Source organism: Ranitomeya imitator, chromosome 2 (assembly GCF_032444005.1).
Source record: "Ranitomeya imitator isolate aRanImi1 chromosome 2, aRanImi1.pri, whole genome shotgun sequence".
NCBI lineage: Eukaryota > Metazoa > Chordata > Amphibia > Anura > Dendrobatidae > Ranitomeya > Ranitomeya imitator.
In genome coordinates this window covers 505,814,533-505,828,560 of record NC_091283.1, presented here as the reverse complement: position 1 = coordinate 505,828,560, position 14,028 = coordinate 505,814,533, and the positions used below count along the sequence as shown (strand labels likewise).

The 14,028-nt window shown below is 47.5% G+C and overlaps 1 protein-coding gene across 1 annotated transcript in view; it reads right to left on the bottom strand.

Annotated features, from left to right (window-relative positions):
* Nucleotides 1–14,028, bottom strand: part of MED24 (mediator complex subunit 24) — a 115,375-nt gene that overhangs the window by 93,369 nt on the left and 7,978 nt on the right. Inside the window, exons 3-4 of the mRNA XM_069751637.1 lie at nucleotides 13,053–13,135; nucleotides 10,922–10,960 (exon numbers count right to left, since the gene is read on the bottom strand). Coding sequence (XP_069607738.1) covers nucleotides 10,922–10,960; nucleotides 13,053–13,135 — 122 coding nt within the window. The remainder of the gene's footprint in view (nucleotides 1–10,921; nucleotides 10,961–13,052; nucleotides 13,136–14,028) is intronic.

Genomic DNA, 14,028 nt, shown 5'->3' with positions numbered 1-14,028 from the left:
CGTAGCAACAAAAGCTGAGCAGAGCCACAAAGAATGTGGAGAGAAGCTGCAGCAAGAGATACTGCAGAAGCTAAGCAGAGTGGAACCGCAAGGATTGCAGAGAGGAACTGCAGCAAAAGGTTTCTGCAGCAACGGGAGCGGAGTAGAGTAGAACGGAGCAGAGTAGAACGGAGCAGAACCGCAGGAGTGCGGAGCAGCGGCAAAGCCACCAAGATACAGAGCAGGCTGAGCCGCAAGAGTGTGGAGTGTAAGCAGACTGAGAACACAAGGAAAGACACAGCAGGGAAGGAAGCCACAGACAAGAAGACCGAGATAAGACTAAGTACAGACAAGGCAATGGAACAAGACACAGGGACAAAGACACAGGGACCAGGATATTCTGCCTCCTGGAGGGCGGACTACAAGATCAAGGCAATAGCACAGAGAAAAGCCTCCAGAGAGGGAGTAACTCAGAGCAAGGCCAGGCAAACTCAGCAGCTAAACACTAACTGAGCTAACACATTGCACAGGCCCAGACGACAGGGTGGAGCTGCACTGTATACAGGAGGCCTCTTGATAATTGGTCAGGAACTGATTAGACAGATGCACCTGATTCCTATAAGAACCAGAGAGTTCAGGCGCCGGCCCCCTATACACATAGCCATGAGGCATGCAGAGAGCAGAGACACAGAACATGGAGCTGGCATGAAACAGAAACCACATCATGACCTGGAGCAGTGGGTAAGATAGTGTGAGAGATGTGAGGCCATGACGTGATGCCAGCAGAGTTGTTACAACAAGATTCGCACCAGGTAAAGAAAGCTTTCCAGGTACGGTAATAAATCTTGGCAGAGGCTGGCTTCCGTGCCCTGATCATGGTTCCAATGACGTCCGGTGAGAGCCCTGCCTGGGTTAGAACCCAGGTCTCAAGGGCCACACCGTAAAATTGAGAGCAACTGAGTTCTAGTGGTAGAACGGGCCTTGTGATAGAAGATCGGGGCGGTCAGGGAGACGACAGGGGGCATTTGCTGTAAGTTGTACGATGTCGGCGTTCCCTGTACGTCTGGGCCAGTCCGATGCGATTAGGATGGTTGGAACTCCCTCTTGCTTGATCTTCTTCACCATCCTGGATATCAGGGGGAGAGGTGGAAAAATGTACAGAAGCTGGAACTGGGTCCAGTCCTGAACCAGAGCATCTGCTCCGAGCGAACGTGGATCGTGTGTTCTGGCCATGAAATTGGAGACCTTGGAATTGAAGTGGGATGCCATTAGGTCCACATCCGGGGTCCCCCAGCGATGGCAGATCTGGAGAAAAATTTTGGGATGGAGAGACCACTCTCCCGAGTCTATTCCTTCTCTGCTGAGGAAATCTGCTTCCCAGTTGTCCACACCTGGAATGTGGACCGTCGAGAGAACCGACCCTGTGCCCTCCCCCAAGTGGAGGATATGTGACACTTCTCGCATCGCCTGGGTACTGCGGGTCCCCCCTTGGTGATTCACATATGCCACAGCCGTGGCATTGTCCGACTGTATTCTGATGTGAGAGGCTGCCAGTAAGTGATGGAAGGCCCTCAATGCCAGGAGGATGGCACGAATTTCCAGGATGTTGATGGGCATGGTCGCTACCACTGGGGACCACTTGCCCTGTGGTGTAGGTGCAGTGCACCCCAACCCATCAGGCTTGCATCGGTGGTCAGAACCTTCCATTGACCTGTGAGAAAGGATTTCCCCTTTGCTAGCGAGGTTGGCTTGAGCCACCAGTGCAGGGACCTCTTGGTTGACGATGTTAGCCAGAACTCCCTGTCGAGAGAGAAAGGGTTCTTGTCCCAGGACTTGAGGATGGCTAGTTGGAGAGGCCTGAGGTGAAACTGGCCAAATGGGACGGCTTCTATTGCTGCCCCCATCCTGCCGAGGACTCTCATGGCAAACCGGAGAGATCGAGGGGGTTTGCGGACGAGGGTGCGAACTCCTAGGCAGAGAGCCAGTGCCTTGTCCTTGGGAAAAGGAGCACTAGGCCCCTGGAGGTGTTGAATAGCATTCCCAGGAAGCTCAGAGACTGACTCTGGGTTGGTGATGACTTTTGTAGGTTGGCTAACCAGCCCATGCGACTCAGAGTGCCGAATGTGATTGAGACGCTGAGCTCGCAGTCCTTGAAGGTGGGAGCCTTGATGAGTAGATCGTCCAAGTATGGAATGACTACTATGCCTCTGGAGTGCAGGACGTCCATGATGGCTGCCATGACTTTGGTAAACACTCTGGGCGCCGTGGCGAGTCCGAACGGGAGAGCCACGAACTGGTAGTGGTCCTGGTCGATTGCGAACCTGAGAAATCTCTGATGGGCAGGTACAATCGGTATATGCAGGTCTATGGAGGTGAGATATTCTCCCTTCTCCATGGACGCAATGATGGACCGAAGGGACTCCATGCGGAAGTGACGGACCCATACATATTTGTTGAGTTATTTTAGGTCCAATATGGGCCGCACGCTGCCTCCTTTCTTGGGGACTACGAATAGATTGGAGTAGAACCCTCAGAAGCGCTCGTGGCTCCTGCTTGAAAAAGCGAGGAGACCGCTTGTCGGAAGGCACGAGCCTTGGCTGGTGGTTTTGGGGGGACAGAGAGGAAGAATCGGTCCAGTGGGTTGGAGGTGAACTCTATCTTGTATCCGGAAGACAATAGTTCCCTGACCCACCTGTCTTCTGTAATAGGCAGCCAGACTTGATGAAAGAGCAAAAGTCGACCACCTACGCGTGTGGTGTCTTCCGGAGTCCGTGAGTCATGATGAGGAGAAAGTCTGAGATTTTCCTCCTCTGGGCCTAGACTGGCCTGCTTTTGACTGCCAGGTCTAGTCCGACCTTTGCGTCGATCGTGAGTTGTCCCTGCATGGGGAACGCTTACAATTTTGTGCTGGACGCGAGACGGACCAGCCCGAAGAATTCCGAAAGGATCGGAATTGAATTTGGTTACGCTTCTTGTAAATGCGTTTAGGTTTCAGTGAGGAAGAGAGGTACTCTTACCCCCGGTGGCGTTGGATGTCATCGTGTCCAACTGTTCACCGAAAAGTCGCCCCTGAGGTAGGGGAGGTGCGGGAGGGACTTCTTTGAGACTGCGTCCGCTTTCCATTCCAGCAGCCAGAGGATACGCCGAATTGTGATGGCGTTTGATGCTATCCCCGCTACGCCCCTTGCTGAATCCAGAGCTGCATGAAGCATGTAATCTGCTACGACTGCTATTTGAACCGCTTGGTCCGACAGCTCAGGAACGGATGCTTGGAGGCCAGCTTGTAAATTTTTGGCCCAGGCCAGAATGGCCTTGGCAGCCCAAACTGAACCGAACGCGGGAGCCAGGGGTGCCCCTGCGGCCTCGAAAATTGAACGAGCCATGCGTTCTACCTGCCGGTCTGCTGCATCCCTAAGGGTTGAGCTATCTGGCAGTGAAAGGAGGGTCTGTGCTGCTAGTCTAGAGACTGGGGGGACTACTTCGGGTGGGTCTGTCCATTCCTTGGTATCCTTCTGTGGGAAGGGGTACCTCGCCTCCAGATATTTGCGATTAGCGAATTTTTTTTCAGGCTGTGAGAGTTGCTTTTTAAGGATCGCCTTAAACTCTGGGTGGTTAGAGAAACCTTAGGCGGCTTCAGAGGTCCTTCAGAGGAAATCTTGTGTTCTGGGGCCTCTGGTGGGGGATCAGAAATGTCCAGCACCCGATGGACGTCCTCAACTAGCGCTGTATTGCTAGGGAAGATTGGGATCAGGGACCCCTCCGTTTCCTTGTCTGAGTCGGAGTCACAGATGCCTTCCGAATCCTGTGTATCACTGAGGCATCCCCTGCTGGTGAGCTGGGGCGGAGGCCTTCTCTGGTCGGGATTACGGAGAACTGCATTGTCTGCCCCTGGAAGGGGACGGTCTAGATGACCTGGAACTACGGTGTCTCTCCCTAGAAGGGGATGACCGTGTGTTATGGGATGACGCAGATGGACTTGACCTATGGGTCCGCTTGCGTCCTGACCTAGACGTGGATGTGACAGGGTCATCCTGTCCCTGAGTCAAGCTCTCCCTTTGCTGGGTAACGGTCATAGCTGAGGCATGACTCTGCAGAGCCTGAAGCAATGTGGAGGTTAGGTTATCTATAGACTACGTCATAGATTGCGACATCTGAGTGACCCATTCCGGCGTGGCATTAGACACCGAAGCATTGGCAGGGGCTTCTTGGGGCTCTGACACAGTAGTCTGAGTGCAGTCTTGGCAGTGCGGGTATGTGCTGGAACGGGGGAGAGCAGTCCCGCAGGCTGTGCAGAATGCATAATACCAGTCCTGCCTGGTTCTCTTGGACCTTGAGCCCGGCATAGTGCACAGAGTGCAGAAGAGATGGCTATGCAGAGGACCTTACAGGGTTAGCTATGCAGAGGAACCTATAGGGGAGCCTTATAGGGAATATAGATTCACAGTCAAGTAAAACAACCCAGCTGTGATCTTACCCCATCAGTTTGCCCCTAGGTCCAGCGCCAAAGAACCACAGTCCTGTGCCCCCCGGAGACTGGCTGGCCTGGTTCTGGTCTTGCTGACCAGGAGATGCAGGGTTAATCCTTGCTGCAGTAGAAATGGCCTCCGAGGAGAAGAGGCAGGGGGAGAAGGGGGCAGAGAGCTGAGGAAAAAGGCGGCAAAGCTGTGTAAAAACGCGCCCTTTCTGTCTCGATCCGCCCCCTCTATGACACTGTAGAGTGTCATATTTGTCATCCGGGGGGTGGGCCGGGGGGCGGAGAGGAGGCAGCGTCTTCAGCTAGGCCGAAGCTGCGGCCTAAATTAGATGCCTGATGCCCAGAAAGGCTCCAGGCCGGCGCAGAAGACCGGGAGGGGGTCGGATCTGAAACGGACCCCCCGAATTTAAAGGCAGGATAGCGGTGGGGCTATAAGCGGAAAGGGGGGGCCCTGTAAGGGGTTCCCCTGAGGCAGAATAGAGCTGGTGCTGCCGCAGAGACAGGTGCAGGGAGCCCTGTGTCTCTATTGTCCCATGCCTGCCTGCACTCCCCACGGCCCCGACAGGAGCCCGCAGCTGGGCTGGGGTCCCTGGATACAGGCGCAGTGTGCTGGCCCATTTCTGGGAGCTGCAGAGTGCTGCCTGTACAGGCCCTACCTGAGGTGTCTCAACGTAATGCCCCCAAAGGGGAATTAGGGAGGGTGCTGCTATGACCTTCAGGGGGCTTTATCCTCACCTCGACCTCAACCCAGAAACCAGAAGGAATTGGGGAAGGAGGGGGGGTCTCAAATTCGAACCAGCACCCGAGGGACTGGGGAAGGAGCGACATGGGGAAAAAACCATCTCGACTTCAACCGGGCACCCCGTAATAGGGGGCCGAGGAAGGAACCATGCCGGGAGTCTTACAGGAGACCCACTTTTCTTCATCTGTAATCCGTCAGAAAAAAACGGAGTAAAAATTCTTAGGTGTGCCTCCTATGTGGCACTAAGCAAAAACTGGAGAAGCCTGACGACGTCCAGGGGTGTATACTGCAGAGGAGGAGCCACGGTTAATCTTATTCAGATTATGCATAGTGTCGTCTCCTAGTGGACAGCAGCATAACACCCATGGTCCTGTGTCCCCCAATGAGGCGACAGAGGAAACTATTTTATAGACTAAATATTTTTACATCGCTTTATTTTGAGAGCTATAACTTTTTTTTTATTTTTCCGCTCATGGAGCTGCATGGGGGCTTGTTTTTTGCAGGAAAAGATGATAATTTCAGCAGTACCATGTTTATTTATATCCGTCTTTTTGATCGCGTTTTATTCCACTTTTTGTTTGACAGTATGATGATAAAGCATTGTTTTTTACCTTGTTTTTTATTTATTTTCTTATGTTCACTAAAGGGGTCAACCAGTCAGACAGTTTTATAGGTCGGGACATTGCGGACATGGCAATACCAAATATGTATACTTTTATTGTTTTTTTTTCATATACAAATATTTATTTATAGATACAATATCTTTAGATTTTGTACTTTTTTTTTAATATTCTTACAATTATTGTAAAAAAAAAAAAAAAAAAAAGTTTTTACTTTTTTACTTTGTCCCAATATAGGACTATCGCTTTTTGCAGGCTGATCACTTGTAAAGCATGGGGATGCAGCAGCATCCCTATGCTGTGCAAACTGTCAGCTCTGCACTGCCAGAGAAACTTGCTGATCATGCACTGAGCATGATCAAGCAACTTTCCTAGCTCTGGTGACCTGGATGTCGTCATGGCGACATCGGGATGCCATGGGGTCTTCGATCCAAAGGCAGAGGAGCTGTCATCCATCTGACGGCTTCCGGAATGCTGCGATCGCATTCGATGGCAGTATTTCGGGGCTTAAAGTTCCGGGTAGCGGTGCGGGAATAAGAATTAGCTAACACCCAGTCCGCGTGCCTGAGTGATCGCAATGATGTAATAATCCATCCTTGGTCAAATAGGTTCAGGGCACTCTGACAGGTTCTTACGTCAGATGTCAGAAAGGGGTTAAATCCATCATATGGTTGAAGACTTGGGCATTTTTATTCAGTGCTATTTTTACAGTCTTGACGGCTGGGTGAAGCTTATAAGGTAATAATGCAGAGCCGCCTAAAGACACAACACCCCCCCAGAGAATCCCAAGACAAACACCCACTTGTAAAAATTAGTACATAAAAAAGAGCAATGGAAAATTAAAAAAATAAAAATAAATAGGAAAATGGAATACTCCAGAAAGGAGCGGGAATAAAATAAGATACAAAACTGTTAACTTTTTACACAGTTACTTGTCCTCTTTAATAAATTTTAGGTAAATAATTTCATTAGCTCAGGGGTCTGCTACCTGCAACCCTCCAGTTGTTTCAAAAATCCCAGCATGCTTTGCCAACCTTCTTCTGTCACAGAATGCTGGGACTTGTGGTTTCCCAACAGCAGAGCACTATTATTTTTAATTATAGTGAAACTATCATTTTGCAAATCTTTTTATATATTATAGGCACTACACAATGTCCTCAGACCCCACCAGTCAGTCAAAACACAGCTCTAAGGCTAGGTTCACACTTGTGTTGTGCAGTCCGTTCAACAAATCCGTTAAACGGACTGCACTAACGCAAGTGCCGACTTTGGCACTGCGCTAGCGCAGATGGAGCATCTGCTAGCTCCATCTGCGCTAGCAGTGACAGGCCCGGAAATGCTGCAGCCCGCGTCTCGGGTCCGTCACTCAATGACAGCACATCGCTAGCGCACGTCCATTGTAGGCGTACGCTAGCGATGCGTTCGCCATTGCAAGTAATGGCGGCGTTAACGGACTGCGCTACACCGCGTTATGCTGCGGTGTAACGTAGTCCGTTAAACGGGTTCACACAACGCAGTGTGAACCCAGCCTAAAGTCAGCGCCTCCTGCATGAGCTGCATGTTGTGTGTAGTCTCAACAGTAAACCTATGGGTCCATGCACGCCTCTTTTCTTTGGTTTTGCTGTAGTTTTTTGTACTTTGCACAAACAGGGACATGGCCCTCCATTTCTGAGCTAGGCATTTAGTCTATATAGTTTCAGATGGGCACATGTCTGAACAGTCAGGCCCAGGCCCTGCTCTGCCTTTATCTAGATTGAGGTTGGCTGACAATAGGTGAGGTTTTAATACTAGGAACAGGATAGGACCATCCCGATGGGTACACCTTGTCGTGGTGTGATTGCTTTTGCTCTTTTTTGCGAGAGCACAGCACTTCAGAGCGGTGTTTTGGCCTATCGGTGGGGTCCCAGGACACTGTTGAGCGCCGAGAATTCTAAAAAGGTTTCCAAAAAGATATCCACACTAATTTTTGAATGAAAAAATAATTTCCAGCTATCAAAAACATACCTAAACCCCAACTCACCCACTATTCAATAAAAACAGAAGAATACCTCACCCATATGTCCAAAAGAACACTACTTTGGTAAAAATAAAACCATGCTTTTTGGCTTCTTCTGCTCCTCCATGCTGCCTAGTTAGTAGGCCTCATTTCCTTAATAGACAGAAGTTCCCTCTCACAATCCTCACTGTTTACCGCATATTTATGTCATTTCTGTTGTGCGCTCCAGGCCACAAAAATGTATATTTCCCCATATATCGTTTGAATATGAGAAACCCCACCTAACCTTCTGTTCGCTGGCAGCCACAGACCCTCGGGGGTTAAATTCCTGGTACATACGTCTCCCTCGCCGCGGACCATATTTCTTCCGCTAATGTAAATATTTGCATTTCTCAGCTAGAGACTTGATTTTTTTTTTCCGCTCTGGAGGCGAGGTGACCAGAGAGCGATATTCTGTACACATAGATGTATACATGGACGTGTAAACACGCAGTCCTCATTTGCCTCCGAACGGAAAAAAACAGTCTCCGTTCTGCAGCTCCGGCTCTATGACATATATCCTCGTTGCGGCTGCTCATTTCATCTTCAATATGTCTGCGCTACTTGAGATGGAAAAATAAAGACCCCAAACAGAAACCAGCGACGGTATTTATCCAACTACAGCCGCTCGCAGGCTATTTATAGTCAGCACTCCAAACATTGTGCTGTTGGGAAACGGTTCTGAGTCCTCGGGATAAAAAAAATGATATATACATATATACTGCGTAATATAAGGAGATATAGCAAAAAGAAAAGGTCATCAAGACTAAATTCATAAATACCTTCACTTAGCAAAACACAATCATTTTGAACAGGGGGGGAAATCCTTAGAGAATAAAAATGGCAGACATCTTTTTACACTAGCAGTTTGTGAGCATGATCAGAAGGAAGTCCACGCTCTCACTTCAAATGTATGAAAATGTGAAAATTCTGATCAAATACTGGAGATACCAGGGATGCTGCGGTAAGGAGAGGCTGCTCACACTGCTGTCCACCATGTCCATCTGATCTAATACTGGAGATACCAGGGATGCTGAGATAAGAAGAGGCTGCTCACACTGCTGTCCACCATGTCTATCTGATCTAATATTGAAGATACCAAGGATGCTGAGATAAGAAGAGGCTGCTCACACTGCTGTCCACCATCTGTCATATCTAATACTGGGGATATCAGGGGTGCTGAGGTAAGAAGACACCGCTCACATTGCTGTCCACCATGTCCATCTGATCTAATACTAGAGATACCAGGATTGCTGAGGTCATAAGAGGCTGCTCACACTGCTGCCCACCATGTCTATGTGATCTAATATTGAAGATACCAAGAATTCTGAGGTAAGAAGAGTCTACTCACACTGCTGTCCTCTCTGTCAACCTGATCTAATACTGGAGACACAAGGAAGGCTGAGGTAAGAAGAAGAGGCTGCTCACCCTACTGTCCATCATCTATAAGATCTAATACTGTAGATAGCCGGGGTGCTGAGGTAAGAAGAGGCTGCTCACACTGCTGTCCACATCTATCCTATCTAATACTAAAGAAAGCAGGGCTGCCAAGATAAGAAGACGCATCTCACACTGCTGTCCACCCTATCTGATCTAATACTGGAGATACGAGGAGTGCTGAGGTAAGAAGCTGCTCACACTGCTGTCCACCATCTATCAGATCTAATACTGAAGATAGCAGGGGGGCTGAGGTAAGAAGAGGCTGCTCACACTGCTGTCCACCATCTGTCATATCTAATACTGGAGATAGCAGGGGGGCTGAGGTAAGAAGAGGCTGCTCACACTGCTGCCATGTCTGTCTGAATGCTGAGCATCTGCAGTAATATGTCAGGGTAACAAGATGGCAGCAATTTTAGTGATTACTTTCTCAAACAAAACAAATGTGATTGCCTAATGACAGGCATTTAGTACTTTGTTGGCAATGACAATTCCTTTGGTTCTTCCCCCCCCTTCTTCTCTACATAGGTATGTAAAATCCAGCCCCTCAACATGCCATTTACCTTTACTAGCAATGGGGAAATAATGGCTCCTTCTATAGAGCTCACCAATATCAGCGTAGTCCTGTATTAGGATGTCACCAGTGTAACTAATCATAATAAGATATTTCTCTCTTCCTAAATATTCCGCTATTGACTGTGAGTGGTATTATTGAAAAGTGGAAGGAGCCTTAACAACTAATCCAGGAAATGAAGACAACATGAAGTATCAGAGCGTGTTTGATGAGTACAAAGGCATAGTGCAAAAAAGTTGCCAACGTTCTGCTAGCTCAATAAATGCAGAGACCGAAATTTCCACTGGCATTAACACAAGCTCAAAAACAGTGCACCAACAGCTTCATGTCATTGTATTTTACGACTGAACAACTGCATGCGTGTCAAGCTTGCAATGTCAAGCGTCAGACGCAGTGGTGAAAAGCCACTCCAGGACACTGAAGCTGTGGAAATGTGTTCTGTGGAGTGAGGAATCACTTTATCTGGCAGGCTGCTGGATAAGTCTGGGTTTGGAGAATTCCACTTTGTGCCAACCGTCATGTTTGGTGGAGGAGGGATAATGCTATGGGGTTTTCAGGGGTCAGCCTAGGTCCCTTAGGTCCAGTGAAGAGAAAGCTTAATGCTTCAGAATACAAGACAGTTTGGACAATTGTAGTTTCCAACTTCGCGGGAACAGTTTGGAGAAGGCCTTTTTCTGTTCCAGCATGGCTGTGCTCCAGTGCAGAAAGGTCCATAAAGGCATGATTGGGCGAGTTAGGGATGAAACAACTTTCCTGGCTGCACAGAGCCCTAACCTCAACCCCACAAGTGGGAACAGAAATTTAGAACAAGGCCCTCTCCTCCAACATCAGTGTCTGACCTCAAAAATGCTTTCCTGGATGAATGGGTAAAAGCTCCCACCGACCCCTCCAAAATCTTGTAGAAAGCCATCCGAGAAGAGTGGGTGCTGTTATAGCTGCAAAGGGGAAACCAACTCCATATGAATCTATTAATGCCCATGGATTTGGAGAGGGATGATATAAAAGCTCCTGTAGGTGTAAAGTGTAGGTGTCCCAATACCTTTCACCACATATTACATACCTTACTGATGGCTGTCAGGACTGTAGAGTACGACACCATCTAAAGAAAAGACAGTCAAATTTATTGCTTGTTTATGTCCTTCTTCAATTCTCTAAAAGAGGCATGTCCAGCTTTCATAGCATATACACGTTTCAACCATAACATTAAAACCACAAAAAGATCGACTGATTAACGCTGATTATCTTGTTACAATGGCGCCTATCAAGTGGCAAGATATAGAGGAAGCAAGTGAGCCGTCAGTTCCGGATCTTGATATTGAATTGGAGGATTTGAATGACCATTATGAGGAGCAAATATGATATCTAGATAAGCTAGACTGGGTCGGAGCATTGTGGGGCATTTCTACTCAAGTAGTTCCTTTTAAGGATAACTACTGGGTCACTCAGGTCTGCAACAGGCTCAATAATATCATAAGCATGGCCGTTTCTTACCTGAGAAAAAGAGGACACCAGGAGGCGCCAAGGTAATAAGGCAAGTCAGTGAGGACAGTGTGCTCTGGTAGTGATCGGCCGGGACACCCGACATTCATGTGGATGCTACTTATTATGACTATATAATAGCATAAGCTATTCTGAATGAATAAAGTAGAGGCCCTGGTGTATGCTGGTTTAGCTGATGGGCCATTTCTCCATTGGCTACCATCTTGATTCATTTTTTACCTCTAATGTCTCACTTAAAGCAGATTACATTTGCCATATCTCAGACTCTGCAAGGGCAGCAAGTACTATCGAAGAGCATAAGTACTAGAGCAGCTACAGAAAACTAATGCCCCTTGATTGCAGATTCACAGCACATCCTTTCCTTCAGTCTGCTTTCTCTGCCTCCTACTTATGATGACTTTCTCCCTGTCAGCACTTACAAACCAGAGGCAGCGGGGACAGGCTGAGAAATCATCTAATACGATATACTAGACACTACACACATCACTTATAGTTATAAAAAAAATTATCCTGATTCACATAGGCTTTAATTCTGCAGCTAATTACTGTATATACTAATATGCAATATCACTGCTTTCTAATGTAAAGTAGAAATGATATCTGCAGCTGCAGGTAGGACAAATGGTAAAAAAAAAGAATGGTGGAGATTTGTGGGGAATGGAACTGCCAGGAAAGATAAGATGGGTGATGACAGCCAACAGTTCACAGGAAGGTTGAAATTGGGCACCTGTTCACACAGGACTGCTGGTCAGATTGGTCTGTTGTGTCATGTGATTTCCATATTAAAGGAGGTAGAATATATGGAAGTAACGGAGCTTGTATAAAACAAATTAGAAAGAATATTGCTGGCAAGTATGGATTACATGTAATTGGGTGATCAGTGTATATAATGATACACAGCAGGAACAGCACGGTGGCTCAGTGGTTAGCATTTGGGGTGCTGGAGTTCAAATGCAAGGACAACATCTGCAAGGAGTTTGCATGTTCTCCCTGTGTGGCGTGGGTTTCCTGCGGGGTCTCCCGTTTCCTCCCACATTCCAAAGACATACTGATAGGGAATCTAGATTGTGAGCTCCAATGGGAACAGTGCCAATAATGTATGTAAAGTGCTGTGGAATTAATTGCGCTGTACAAGCGAGTAAAATAAATTCCACAATTCTTCCTAATATAATTTATCTTCTACCCATCCTGTATGAAGGCCTATACTCCAGTCCAGAGATGCAGTCACAAAGCAGTGACGTAGTAGTACTTTTCTGTTCATTACATTTCTTCAGCGTCTCAACGGAGCTCTATACAAAACTGCACTGCATGGGTAACAAAGTACAATACATTTTATATAGAAACTATAAAGTGATTTTATTCATTTAGAGGGCACAAATATGAGCATAAGGAGTGAAAGAAATCTAGGAAAACTTCAGATACCAAATCCCTTCTCTGTCACATTCACTAACAAAAATACAATGCATCTATTCATACAGCTGAACAATGGGCGGGAAAGCTGTTTAATATAATTACACATGTACAATGCGACTCCTGCACTGAGTGCATTGATTACAAGAGATGGGAATTCTCTGATAAAATAAAGCAGACATCAATTAAGGCGAGAAATGAACTCTCCCATACGATTGGTTTTATTGGAAATCGTTTAATAAATGGCTCAAACTTGCCGCACATGAACTGGAGTGACGTACCTGAGAGTTGATCGCATACTTCAGATAGGAGAGGATGAGGGGGTTGGGTGCAGGGCCGATCATGGCCTGATCTAAAAGGGCTTCTGCAGGGACAAAAGGAAACAACCAGTAAAAGCAAAAAGCAGCACTGGAAGGCACATGTATGTACAGGAAAAGAGGCAAAGACCTTGAGGTACCGTGACGCTGCAGCGATATAGACAACGAGCCGATCGCTGCAGCGTCGCTGTTTAGGTCGCTGTAGAGACGTCAAACAGAGCAACACCAGAACGATGCAGGAGCGATCCAGTGACATAACGGCGACTCGCTTATCGTTCTCACTGGTTGTTAGCTCCATGTAAAACATTGCTGGCATTGTTGCTTTTGCTGTCAAACACAACGATACACGCCGACCTGACGACGAAATAAAGTTCTGGACTTCTAGCTCCTACCAGCGATGGCACAGCGGGATCCTGATCGGTGCTGCGTGTCAAACACAACAAGATCGCTATTTAGGACGCTGCAACGTCACGGATCGTTGTCGTTCTCGTTGTAAAGTTGCTGAGTGTGAAGGTACCTTTGGTCTGTAGGTCCCATATGTAGAATACAATATGAAAGACGGAGGCAGCACTGCAAGAACAATGTGAGCAGTTTATTCAAATGTATGCACGGACTTTGTTATCAGTGTATGAGTCATAATGATGTGATATTAAAAAAAAGGAAACCCCTAACTACAAGCAGATTAAAAAAAAAAAAAAAAACCTGCTTTACTCTTCCTCCCCAGGTCCTGGTGTCTTAATGTCTGCAGTGCTAACGTCATGTCGACAGCAAGGAAAATAATCAGTGAGCTCAGCAGCTTGTGCCATCACCTCGGGTAGTACCACTGAGCTCAGTTATTAGATGGAGCGCTAACGATGCGACGTCAGCTCTGCAGACAATAACAGAAATCGAGAGCAGTGGCTGGAATGTTGGTCTTGGGGAAGATGAGTAAAGAATAGGT